The 14,350-nt window shown below is 35.5% G+C and overlaps 1 protein-coding gene across 2 annotated transcripts in view; it reads left to right on the top strand.

Annotated features, from left to right (window-relative positions):
• DYM (dymeclin) overlaps positions 1-14,350 on the top strand; it is a 622,593-nt gene that overhangs the window by 65,412 nt on the left and 542,831 nt on the right. For both annotated transcript variants that reach the window (XM_036759110.1, XM_036759118.1), the window contains exons 4-5: positions 1,221-1,314; positions 5,166-5,299. In XM_036759110.1, coding sequence (XP_036615005.1) covers positions 1,221-1,314; positions 5,166-5,299 — 228 coding nt within the window. The remainder of the gene's footprint in view (positions 1-1,220; positions 1,315-5,165; positions 5,300-14,350) is intronic.

Raw genomic sequence — 14,350 nt, 5'->3', positions numbered from 1 at the left:
CTCAAACACTTTCCTTTCCTATGTTAAGATTTGATTCACTCTTATCCATGTTTATTCTATTCTTTCTAGCCCAAGATAATTTCTTTTTCTCAAATGTTGATAATATTTCCTTTGTCCTAAGCTTCTGCTTCTTTGTTGATCTTGCTCCTTGCATACTTTTCTTTCTCTTCTGCCTTCTCAGCCATCTTCCACTCTCAGCAAACACACCAACAAGCAGAGCCCCATTTATTGTTATAACATTTTTTTAGAGCTTCTCCTTGGCTTTAGTCATGCAGGCATTCATATAGGTTAGTGCTACTTTTAAAAAAATTTGTATTTGTTTATCTGCTTCCCCCTCATCTAGTTATCCTTTTAATCTGTGGATTCACTGGAGAGAAAATCCAGTCATTCTGGTTTTTTAAAAAGTTCTCTTTTTTCTTCCTCATTGAGACCTTTTATTATTGTGTTGTCAGATTTCCAGATTTTTTTAGAGCCTTTCATTTTCTGAATCTATTATCATAGAGTTACATCTGTCACTTTTCTAAACCTTTCAAGCACTATTTTCTAAACAAGAAGGGAAGACATTTAAAGAGACTAATGTGGCTTCACAAGGAAGCTGGGGTATATATTCGACTTCTCAGCACTCCTTTTTTTGACTAATATAAACTATAAGATCACATGGTATTTCCCATCCTTCTCCCTAGTACCTTCAACCCTCTTTCCATATTTTTTCATAGCTCTAATAAAGTTTTCCTTGTTGGCTAGAATTATGGCTAGACGAGCAGTTTCCTTTGTTGTTCCCTCTAACTTCCGAGTGTTGAAATTATTTATCAACAAGGCACACCAAGAACATAGAGATTCTTAGATTTGAGGTGAATGAGACTTTTAGCAGATGTTGTGACAGCTGAAGTTCCTTTTTCCTGTATCTTCTTGTCTCTGTGCTAGTTTTGTAATTTAGCAACATGCCATAGTGGATAGAGATCTGGCCTTGGAAAGATTTGGGTTCAAGTCTCTCCTCTGTCTGCTCCCCTGAGCAAGTCACTTAAACCTTTCAGAATGCTTTTAGGCCCTAAGACTATAAGTTGTAGAGAAGGTGCCAACCTGCATTAGCGGAGGGAGTTTCCACAGCTGAGAATTTCATACCAATGAAATCGCATATCCAGTTTTTAATCTGAATTCTACACTACTGTGATTATAATAAATGGTTTTTGACTCTTAAAACATAATTTTTTTTCTTGCAGTTGAAAATAATCCTCGAACAGGCAACCTTGGAGCGCTCATAAAAGTCTTCCTTTCTAGAACCAAAGAATTAAAAATTTCAGCAGAATGTCAGAAGTAAGTTGCATGATGAAATTGTAATGCCTTAATATTTAATATAATGCCGTGAAGGTTTTAACTGTTCGTTTATTGGTTGAAGTAAACTGCAGTTGTTCGTTAGCCTATATAGTGACATTATGCCATTATTATGAGGATAACAGAGCACAAGAAAAAAGATATAATCAATTGACAAAAACAGCAAAATAAATGGAGTGTATGTAATTTTTGGAATATTTGAGCTTCCTAACTCAAATGTGTGTGTAGTGTGCATAGATGTACATACATACATACTTTTTAGGTAGTAGATTTAATAGTAACATTTATGACATTTGGAGTTTTGTAATTTGCCATTGTCATAACTGGATTGATTTTGTTTTAATAAGATTCAAAATTAGAAAGTTCAGAAACTGAGCATTTCCACAGAGGCTATCATAGTAAAAATTAGTTTGTAGTTATTTTGTAGCTATAGTTGTGCTAATTGAGGTGATGTGGGACCTAGATTTTTAGGTTCTGATACCAAGAATGTACTGTATAACCAGCTTTATTTAAAAAATCCCTTATGTCATCTCATATTTTTGGTTATTTGCCTTTTTCTTAAAAAGCTGAAATGAAGCATACCCAGCAGCATGCTTTCTAATTATTTTTCTGCAAAATTCATTGTTGACCAATACAGTTTCTCTCAAGTGATCATCTTGCCTTCCCAGAAAACCTTTTTCTTTCCTATTACTATCAGTATTTTTGACTTATCATTTGTTACTCAAAAGAGGACCTATTATTTCTGACTCACTAGCAAATTGGACACTGGCACCTCCTTTTTAGTTTGTACTCACTCCTCTGTCTCACACTATTTGTTGCTAGAATGAGAAGGTGGGGAGTGTTATTTACTATTTCAAGAATTTGTGCTGGAGTGGTTTGGGGAACATATACTCCAAAGCTTACAAATTCACAGAATCACAGAGAAGAAAATACTTCTGCCAACTTGACTTCCAGGTGCAGTTTTTTCTGATCTTTCCTGAATTTTTAATTTTTGCCAGAATTCCAGGTAAAGTCAACATTAGGAATTATACCTTAATGTTATGGCAACCATGAAAGCCTTGCAAGATGCCGCCATAATGGATCAATTTTCTCATGAAATCTCTTCTGTGTTAACATTTCATGTTTTGAATGCCCGTATGTTAGATCAGTGGGTTAACATTAGCAGGAAAGAAAATTGTAAAAATATTACCAGATACTAACCTTTCATTAGGCTGAGATTTATAATTATTTAACATTAGAACTCTAGGATGATGAAAATTTCTCATCACGTTCATTTCATAGAACTATTCAGCATTAGTCCATGTAGGAATAGTCTGTTATTCTCTTTAAATCTGGGAGGACTTGATTTTCTATCACCTTCAAGAGTAGAAATTGGCAGGTGTTGCCATTGTAGTCCGGTTTTGTCAGCATTATAAAACTCTTGTATGGATAGACCATGTCCAGAAATGAGTCCTCTGAAAAAGACACAGTATTCATTAGCACAACACCGCAATTTGCTAATTATTTTCACCAGCTATAGTTAGCATTCCAGTGCTCTGCCTCATTTTCAGAAATAAAAGCTACCCAACTGTGAAAATATAGACTGCTTAGTCAGCTGCATTTTTCTTTTTCTTTTAAAATGTTTTATTGATTTTTTTTCTTTTCTTTTTTGTATGTTGTCACTTTACAGTAACTATATACCCCCCATTTCTCCCTCCCACCCCCATCTTCCTTTGTAACAAATAAATACAGTCAAGCAAAACAAATCAACATCTGCCTTATCCTGCATCAGTAGTATGCCATCTTTTTGCTGAGGGGTGAGAGGCATGTTTCAGAAGATGTCAGTATTCTGAAGTCATGACTAGACACTTTATTAATCAAGGTTCAGAAGTCTTTCAATGTTGTTTTCCTTTGTTAATATGTTCATTTTATAAATTATTTTGCTGCTTCTGCTAATTTTGCTTAGTATCAATTCATACGAGTCTTCTTTAATCTCTTCACAGAGATTCACTCTTATAAAGCACTATCCGGGATTCCTGGTTGAACTGGGGACCTGCTATGTGTTGTTGCTCAAAGTCTTTAGTTGGTGCATAATCTGCAAAGAATTTGAGCACCCTGAAACTTGGTAACATATGAACATATTGTAGCTATCATCATTTTTCTATGTTTAGCTTTTCAAGTTGTGGGCAGAATTCTTTTTTTTTTCCTCAAGATTAGGACAATTGTGTTTTTTTTCTTCCTTTTTTGCTATTTTATTTCTTTCATGCTTCACTTGAGTACTTTTGAACTCTATCGTGGAATGGCTGCTATCTGGTTCTCTTTTGTTCACATATTCAATGTTGTGCATGTAAGAATCTTCTTCTGTATTGGAACTTCATTTATCATTATACTGAACCCCTTTGAAAGCTGCATTGTCCTGGTTTCTGTGCTTAAAGTGTGCTGCTGCTTGAAAGTATTGATGCTGTATGAGATTACAGAAGTGAAAACCTTGTCTTTAAAAAAACTATGGTCCTCACCCCGAAAGACTGCAAAGGGTTGGGTGGCTGATGACCATTTATAGCATAATGATGCCTTCTGAAATTGCTGACATTTATATTTACTGAGTATCTGCTAACTGGGAGAAGGGCATATGCAAATGATTTCAATACCAGGCAGAATACAGTCTATAAGAGCAGACAAAACACTGGGCTAAGGAATTCGAAGGAGGAAGAAAGAGTTTGCAACTAGGGGAGAACAGAGAAGACTTTTCATAGAGGAGATGATGTGAGCAGGATCTAAAAGTAGAATTTCAGTAAGTAGAGAGAGAAAAGCTGGGAAGAGAGATCTAAATATCCTGAGGAGGTATCCTGTTTACAATTTTACAATTTTGTATTCTTTATGGCTGTTGAGACCTAGACAGTTATATGTGTGTGTGTGTGTGTGTGTGTGTACACGCATGTGCGCGTGTATGCACATACCTCTCACCTTCTAACCTGACTGAGTTTTTTTTTTAATCAGTATCTCTTTTTCTGTACTGACAAAATTCTGCCGCTTGCCAGCCTTCTCTTAGTTTCTAATCTCTGCCACTACACTTGCTGCCGCTTCTGTGTATCGTTGCTTCTTCTTGTGTCTCTGCTGTTGGCTGTATTCTTCTCTTCACTTTTCCCTATTTTTCTCTCCTCTTCATAATTTTTTTTTTTATATTTCAGGGCCTTTGTGCCAAGAACCTTCCTTTTTCTGATCAATGAATTGTCTGATCACAGCATCTTGGTTGTAATTTTTAGTCCTTGGACTCTAATCAGCTTTTTCTTTTGTTACTGACTGTTTAGGGAGTATGTCACTGACACTTAAAAACAAAGCACCCCAACAACTGATCTTCTGAGTTTATTGCTTTGGGTTACAGAAATCTGACTTAAGTTACTGTATTAATATTTGTAGTCTAGGACTTAGTTTTCATTCTTGAGCTATCTTTATAATATGATCATTTTTGAATGTTCTCTTAGGTTTTTATTATGTGTGTTCATCTGTTCATTGCCTTTGCTAAGGAGTTGTACCCTGTGGGACAATTAAAGAATCAAAAATGAAAGAGCAGGCTTTCTCTCAGGAGTCACAAAAGACTGATTTGACTTTGAATCATTTTTGAAAACTCATATCACTTCATGTCAGTTACAAAATTATGATTCTACATAATAGGTATCTTTGGCTTTATATTATAATTAATAAATGTAATTAATAGGAATATATATATCCCAAAACATAACTAGAGCAGGTACAGTGCTTGACAGGAGGAGAAGAATTCAGGGAATAGACATAAGATATTTTTGCTCATAAATTAATCATTGATTCTCGTGGGTTTTTTCTCTTTTTCTTTGTAGCCACCTCTTTATTTGGCAGGCCCACAACGCTTTGTTTCTTATTTCTTGTTTGCTGAAAGTGTTCATCTGTCAGATGCCTGAGGAGGAAATGCAGCTTCATTTTACTTATGAAGAAAAATCTCCAGTCACTTATCGTAAGTATTCCCTTGTAAGGGATAGAAAGCACATGGATAAACAAGGCATCTGTGAAAAAGAAAAGCATAAGATTAGAGGGGGCGGCGAGTTAAAGGTTTTTTTCCTCATATCCATTCAGTCCTGCATACATTCTATATTCCTTTCCCCCACAACATCTGCATTCTACACCTTTCCCTCCTTTTACAACATCAGCATTGCTTAACTTCCTTTAGGACTTACTAATATTGATGGTATTTATTTCACTTATTAAGGGAGTACCCCATCACAGTAAGCACTCATCTTTTTGTGGGTAGGATATGTGGTTTTGTTTTTTCTTCCTGAAACTTAAATATATTTGATAGGGAAGGGAGGGAGAGACTGTAGGTGGGTGTATGTTTGTATAATGAGATCCTTGAGTGGGGAGAGTGATTGTTTTATTGCCATCAAGCTAAGGGGGGCTTGAATTTCTGGTCAGTTGTGGATTGCAGGGTTTTGAATTAATATCAAGCCATGCCCTCCTCTTCACTGGAAATCCCAGAAAGGGGTTGGGCTTGGCAGCATCCTCTTCTCTAATGGTCACCAGATCTAAGTGACTTGCTTTTCAGCTTTAAGGCTGCCTTCATTTTTCTTTTCTTCTTTTGTGAGTCTGGTTCATAATCTCATATTTTTGTATATATTTATTTATATCTGCCTGGATTTAATATTGAAATAGAAACTTCCATGCCTGTATACAAAGCCCTAGTAACAAGAAAAAAAAATTTTCCTCTTTTGTTGAAATGAAAGCCAATTGCCTGACATCAAATTAGGGACTTGCTTTCCTTCCTTTTCAGTCTTTGTTACTTTTCCTTCTGTTTTCCATCTTTATCCCAAGGAGTAAGAGATACTGCTTTATATGTTGGTTTTGCTGGGGAATAATTATTTTATATTCTGAAAGTATAGAACTTAATATTTGACAAAAAAGCTATGGTTAAAAATCACTTTAGGAGGCTGCCAAATATTAGTTTAATTTTTTTAGGTTGTTAATAATAGACTACTGCTATTGAGTAGTTATATCACTTTAAAGTGATATTAGATTTTTTTAAGGTATTAGATTTTAAAACAATGTAGAAATATTATGAGTCTAAAGTACAGAGGTTTGTATCTGTAGAGCTTCTCCCAAACATTTGTTTAACTTTATTAAAGCATTGTGCCAAAGGAGTCCAAGTGTTGGCAAGTCTTACCGAGAGAGAGGCTTCAATGAAGTGTGACTGTGAGCCAGGTCTTTTGCTTTCAGATGATCCTCACTAAGTGCTGTGTGTCATCACTATCAAACTGGGGATGAAGAATATGTACTAAGGCACAAGAATTTTTGGTCTGTGATGTTGAAGAGAATGTCTGCAATGATGAAGTCACAGGTGTTTGAAGTGTTGAAGTATAAGTAATGGGAAAATTTAGCTGCTCACTAAATACTTTTTGAATTTCTTTGGTTTGAGAATCATGTTGTATAGTGACTAGAGTACTTGGGTTCCAGATGTACTCAGACAGTAGTTATGTGACTTTGTAGTTAGATGCTTCATTATTGTCACTTAACAAACAAAACAAAATGCATCCCCTATCCTTGTGTCCACCACTGTAGTTCCAGTGCTCAGTCTCCTAATTTGTCTCCCTCCAGTCTCTCACTGTGTCGCTCCTTGTTCAAGAAACTCCGGTGGCTCCATCTTGCCTCTAGGATAAAAAATACAGACTCTTCATTCCGGCCTTCAGAGCACTTTACAGTCTGCCTCCAACTTACCTTTCCAGTCTTATTGTCCTTTCCTTCATGTATCATACATTCCAGCTCTGCTTCCCAGTTGCTGCTCTCCATGCACCGACTTTGATTTCCTGTCTCTTTGCCTTTTTACAAATCGTCATCCCTGCCTAGAATGAAACTTTTCCTCACCTCTGCCTCTTTGAATCCCTAACTTCCTCCATACTGTGGCTCGGGTACAACTAATGCCCATCACTAGTGCCTAGTTGATGGAAATTACTTTGTATCTATTTTGCATTTACATTTTTACATATTATCTAATGTAAGTGCCTTGATGGCAGAGACTGTTTTGTTTTTTGTATTTTTATCTCCATTGTATGGCATATAGTAAGTACTTAATAAATGCTTATTAAATGGATGAATGAATTACATGGATAACAATTACACCTTTCTCAAAAGGAATATTGTTAGGCTTAAATGAGATAATGTAAGTAAAGTGCTTTGCAAATCTTATATTGCTATAAAGATATAAACTATTATTAATTAACATTAGGAAATATTTTCTAATCATTTTGGGACAGTAAAATTCAGATTCCTCTCTAGTACTGACCCTAAAGAACAAAATAAATTCTTCCTCCTCTAGAATTTTGTGATTACAAAATATGGAGAGAATTAGCATGACTACTGTAGCTAAATGAATAGTATGCTTAGAATGGTAAGGCATATTTTTATTAATGTAATAATAATGAAAACTATTTTTTATTAATCTTAACACTAGGTGGTCATTAAACTGCCTTCTAAGGTATGAGGGACATTGAAGATTTCTGGTGAAGGGTAGCTCATTTCACTTTTGGAATGCCTTGATTGTTAGGAACTTTTTTTAACTTTTTTTCCCCGTCAAGTTGAAATCTGACACTCTTCAACTTTTACCCATTGCTCCTAGTTCTGCTATGAGGGTTCAGAAAGCACTATCCGTGAGACACTGTGCTAAGTTCTCAGGCAAAACAAACTTACTCTCTTTTCGCATGATATTTTGTCCTTCACGTACTCAAAAGCAGCTATGACGTTTTTAAAATCTTTTCGTTTTTAGGCTAACCTACCCAGTTCCTTCAGCCACCTCTCACATGGCATGGTTTCAAGCCCTTTTATAATCTGGTCATCTTCTTTTGAACCCTTTCAGATTGATCAAAATCCATCTTCATATACAGCACATAGGAATAAATACAATATTCCATCTAGTGTTAATATTAATAAAAATAGTTTTCATTATTATTATTATTACATTAATAAAAATATGCCTTACCATTCTAAGCATACTATTCATTTAGCCATGATATGGTAGAGTTCAACAGATCCAGTGTTTTGTTTTTTTTTTCTTTATACTACAATACAACAAAAATAGGTGTTAAACAGTCCATATACCATAATCATAGGAGAGATCTTCATTTTATTGTCTGTTTACTCTTACTTTAGCCATAATGGCTTTTGATTTCCTAGTCTGTAGCAGATTTGAAGTAGCAAATTAGAGGTAGGCTGGAAGACTACCAGAAGAAAACACTCAATAAGCATTTATTAAGTGCCTGCTGTATGTCAGGCACTGTGTTAAGCACTGGACACTGACATTCTCCACCAATGCAGATCATGGCTCTTTATTGCCTAAATAAATGGTCTTTATGAACTGCAGTAGCCACCAAAAAAAAAAAGTAGTTCCTGGTGATCAGCCTTCTGGTTATGAACTTTTCTACACTGAGCTAAGGTGGTTCTCTGGGTTGCATCCACAACTCTAAGTCTTTTGAGTTTAGTAGGATCTCTCAGCATTCATAGTCTTCTGACATAGCTTTAAGAAACGGTCATCTGCACACCAAGAAGTATTAGGATCGGATTTTAGTAGAGGAAGCATGTAAATAATGAAAAGCATATAGTAACAGTAAAAGCACAATAGTTCCTGGCTATTTAATGTAGCTCTCAACTGTCCAACATATTGCAGCAGCCCTTCAAGACATCTCTTTATATTCAGTAAGAGAAAAGAAAAATTATAATGATGACCGTGTATCGCTGGAAGAAGGTTAAATTGGGCTCATCATACTCTTTTAAGAAGCCAGGGAAATTTTTTAAAGGGAAATTTTATTGCTGTCTTTTGTTTTACATCATCTATATTTCCTAGTGTATCACTTCCCCATACCTTCCCAGAGAACCATCTCTTATAACAAGAACAAATAAGAGGGAAAAAAGTTAAGCAAAATTAAGAAATAAAAAAAAGGTTGACATTATATGCAGCATTTTACACTCATAGTTCCTATAAAGAGGGGGGAAGTATATTCTATTTCTAACTACAGGCAGTGTGGTTAGCCTCTTCTTCAACTCACCTTGAGAGGGAATTTTTTTTTTTTTACATATTTCTGCCTCCAAAATTAAAGCTAACAAAAAGGTGGATATGTATAAAGCTATAGTGGTTGGGAAATTTACTTATACTCAACTTCTCATTTTTTATTCTGAATAAATGAGGCATCTAATATACATAGTTTACCAAATAAGTATTTTCTTTTTTAAAAATCTGCTCTCATTAAGATTGTAAGCTATGTCTCTTTCAGTTTCCAAATTTCTTTGAAGATGGATATTCACATAGGTAACATATCATAGTTTTAAAATAATCATTCAACAAGCATTTATTCAAGGCCCACTATTTGCCAAGAACTGTGTTAGGCAGTAGGAATACAGAGACAGAAGCAAAACAGCTCTTACATTGTTTTGGATGAGACACACACGTACATACATCCACACACACAAAATATCTACAGAATAGATATAAGGTAAAGGAGGAAGGCTCTAATATTTGGAAGTATTAGGAAAGGCTTTGTGTGGAAGATGGCACTTGAATCTTAAGAGAGAACTGGGAATTCTAGGAGATGAAGATGAGGAGGAAATACATTCTGGGCATGATGGACTACCAGGCCAAAGGTGCAGAGGAAGAAAATGAGTGCCATCTGTGAAGAGATTTCATTGCCAAGCCAAGGAGTTTCTATTTGGTCTTAGGGGTGATAGAGAGTCCCCTGAGGCTATTGAGTAAGGGAATGACATGGTCAGATCTGCACTTTAGCATATGTGTGGAATATGGATTGAAATGGGGAGAGACGTAGAGCAAGGGGACCAGTTAGTAGACCATTGCAATATTGCCAAGGTGAGAGCTAACGGGTCTTGAATTAGGGTAGTTGCTTATACGAGTGGAGAGAAATGAAATGGATGTTTTGGAGGTAGGACTGACAACTGTTTTAATACATGGGGTAAAGAGTTGAGGATGACATTGACGTTGTGAACTTACGTAACTAGAAGTATGGCTCTCTCTTAGTAGACATGGTGAAGTCCACAAGGCAAGGGTGGAATGGGGGTAGAGTTGGGATTGGGAAAGATAATGAGTTTTGTATTGCAGATATTGAATTTGAGATATCTGTGGGACAACCAATTCCAAATGTTCAATAGAAAATGGCGATGCAGTAATGCAGCTCAGAAAGAGATGTCCTTGAATATAGTTTAGTTTTCTTTTATTTATACTTCCTTAGGTAGCTACAGTAGCAGTTAAGAGAATAACATCATAATATGTATATCTTATTCATATATTTCTCCAAAGCTGGATATATAGATTTGGGGGTCATTTGCAAGAAGATAATACCTAAACCCATGAGATATCATGTCACCAAGTAAAAGAGTGTAGAGAAGGAGGAGACAAGGTAAACCTCAGGAGGTGTGATAGGAATCCAGCCAAGAAGTCTGAGAAGGAATGATTAAATGAGTTTAATAGGAGAGCCTGGAGGGAATGCTGTCATGAAAACAGAAAAAAAACAACGAGAAACTGTTCACTTGTCTTTTATCCATATTATGCCTGAGTAGTGGTGATTATAATCATAACCTCATTAGTATTAGTAAATAGGACTGTTAGAATTTGCAAAGTGCTGTGGAGATATATCAGCTAAACAGACTGTGTCATTTTACTGATGAGGAAACTGAGGTCCAGGGAGGTCAAGTGATTTGCCCATGTTTGCCCAACTGCTTAGTAGTTCATTTAAAAAAAATTAACCTAGTAGTTCAAAAATGTAGAAAAGTATTGCTAGGAGTTATGAACAATTGTGAAGCTACTTCTCTCTTTGTCAGGGTAAATGAAGCTGGGTAGGTTATCTTCCCTGATGCTGTTAATTGGTTCTCCAAAAATGTGACATTAGGTGAAATGACATTAGAGAGGGTGGTTAATTTTTAAGAATGTTATAAATGGGATGGGGACAAAAAAGACTTTTGTGCAGGGGAGTTAATGCACCTGCAACTGGCTTGCATTGTTGGGTTTATTGTAAAGGAAATTTCTTCAGATATTGGTTGGAGTATATGGCCATTGAGGTTCTTTTTTACCTCAGATTCTTTAATTATCACTGTTTGTTAAAATATTAAGCCAGATTAGTATATTTATTCAGAAAATTTTTTTGATTATGTTATTCTTTAGAAAATTCTTTTTTTTTTGTGGAACTTTGAGTGGCATAATACCATATTTGGACTCCAGGGCCAAGAGTTTTAGTGGAGAAAAGAATGTTGCAGGGGTATTAAAAATTATTTGTCTAATAAATTGTGGCAATGTAAGATGACTCTTTTAGTTTCAGAGCATATCATCTGAGAATTTGTTTTATAGTTCTTCTGCAAGTAGTAAAAAAAAATAATAAACATAGGTAGGTGTTAGTTAAAAGATTGAAAAGCAACTTTAAGTATGATTGTGTATAGTATTTTTCTCCTTCCCATTTACAGTGGTGAGATCCCCAGGTATTTGGAGGGTGTTCTATGTGTATTTCCTGTGATGAAAATGTTTACAAGGGACTTTTGCTTCCCAAGGGAAGTGACTTTGCAGTTCCATTGTGGGCCAAGAATTCCTTCCTATTATTCCATCCTGTCTACTTTTGAGCGGCTCCTTTTGCATCATGTAGATTCTGGCATTGAGAAGGCACCCAGCCAAATTCAATCAAGGTCAACTTAAAGCCACCCTGGGAGTGAAGAGGTCATAGGAAGCAAAACTCAGCTGTCCTCCTCAAAGAGTGAGAGCATTAGTTTGTCCATAGTTAGAGTACAATAGTAGATATTATTTTTCTAATACTTAACAATTCAAAAGCCTTTTCTTGGCCCCAGATACATTCATTGTTTTAACTGGAACCAAAAATATACTAGATTTGGGTCTCTTTCTCTCTCTCCTAATCTGCCTGTACTTTTTATCTTTTCTTTCTACCCACATAAAAAGGGACCTACTCAATCTTTTTCTCTTTTCTTCCTTTCAAAATAAATCCAGCAACCCTTGAGGTAGGGGAGTTGAGATCCTCTAAAATATCCCTGAATATAGCTCAGTTTTCTGCTGTTAATAATATACTTCCTTAGGTAGCTACAGTAGCAATTCAGAGAATAGCATTTTGATTTGTACATTTTATTTATGTATTTATCCAAGGAATTTGGGTCCAATGACCAAGTTAGCCAAGAAATTTTTCAAAAAGTTCAACTATTCAAAGAGTTTTATAAGTCATATCTCATTGCTAGTGGGAATTATGAAGAGAGTTATTGCAACGTGCACTGAAATTGAAGTCAGGAGATGTAGGTTTGAGTCCTAGTTGCGATGTTTAGAGGCTGTGTGACCATAGGCAAATTCCAGTTTCCTCATCTGTAAAATGGTGGTAATTACATTGCTTGCCTTATTGTGGGGAAAGTACTTTGTAAATGTTAACTATATAATTATTGCCAATTATTAGATGGAAGAGATAGATCAACTGTATTGATCCCATCAAACTAGACTGCATTCTTGTAGCATCGTTATTTATTGGCTTTTTTTAAGGCAGTATTTTCCAATGATTGTGATATAGGTAATAATTTTGAATTTAAGTTGGGAGAATGTATACAATTTTTGATGCTTTGATTACAAAAGGAGAGTGTAGTATATTGGCAAATGGCATTTTTGTAACCTGGGTACTGTTTGAAAATTGAACCCCCTGTGTTTGAAAATTATATCTCCTGGATGTTTGTTCCACCAAAAACTTCTCTGCAAAACACGTGACTCATCTCCAAATAACTCTCCTCGTGTCACACAGATTGGAATGTTCTCGCATTCAAAATATGTGATTTTTGTATGAAAACTAATATTAGAAAATGTCTCTTATTTATCCCCCTCAAATACTACCCCCTATCCGTGTTGCACTGTAGTTGACTTTAAATGACTATTTAATGCCAGTTTCCAAATGCCAAATGTCCAAAGAGAATGTAAGCCCTTTACATCCAAATGCCAGTTTCATATGTTTAACTCATAATCGGCATGCTGCGTTGCAATTTATATTGGTTTATTAAAGCTACATTTTGTTTTGGTCCTATTGTGAAGAAGGCCAAAGAAATAGTAGCTCTCCTGTTTTCCAAAATAGCATTATTATAAGGAACAGCACAAAGCAGATGACTGTGTAGTAACTCCAAGTGCCTTGTGGGTCCGTATTTACATTTTTGTTACATTGCTAGAGTCATCTGTGAGAGTTGCCTATGAGTGCATCAGTCCATATGTGTAACTGAGCAAATTAATTTGCTCCAAGTATCAGGTAGCTTGGTGATACAGTATGCATAGTAGACGCATACGATGTACTTTATCCCCAGTCAATCCAAAATCCTTTAACCATAATTGTGTTGTAATCACCTTGGATATTGGTATTTGGTGAAATATTACTGGTATTTCTAGTGGAACAGAACCTAATGTAAGAATGATATGACTATCAATGAACTATGAACGTATAACCAAAACCCAGAATACAGTTGGTTGAAATTTGACCACTAGAATCCCTGCAACAAAACCCTTTAAAATGTTTTTTTAAGGCTGATTAGAAAAAGAAACAATAAGCAAATAGACCAAAAAAAATCCTTTAGTACTTCAAGTAGCTATGATTTCATCTTCATGGGTTCTTCTCATGTTCACTAGATGATCAAAATCTTCCATATCCTAGCAGATAGTTTAATGAGGTCTTGTTCCTCTACATGCTCTTTTCATCACTTTATGATCTTTGCACAGCGATTTGTTAACGTATCCATAATTCAAGGATTCATCAGAGCTTGTACTCCACTGATAGAACCTTGCAAAACCCAGGATTACCCATTTCCACACCACAGTTTACCACTGGACTTAAAAACAAAACTATATTGAATATTAGAGCTCTTTTGACCTGCTTACAAAACAGAACAAGCCCCAGAAGAATGTATATTTTTAATTTCCTCTAAACTTTTTCTTTTCAAAGTCTTTGAATAGGACACAAGAAAGGGGTTTTCTATGATTGTGCTTTGTCTTTTTTTTTCCTTGCCA

This window comes from Trichosurus vulpecula, chromosome 1 (genome assembly GCF_011100635.1).
Source record: "Trichosurus vulpecula isolate mTriVul1 chromosome 1, mTriVul1.pri, whole genome shotgun sequence".
In the NCBI taxonomy this organism is placed as follows: domain Eukaryota; kingdom Metazoa; phylum Chordata; class Mammalia; order Diprotodontia; family Phalangeridae; genus Trichosurus; species Trichosurus vulpecula.
Note: the sequence above shows the minus strand (reverse complement) of the source record. Positions and strands in the feature narration are given on the sequence as shown.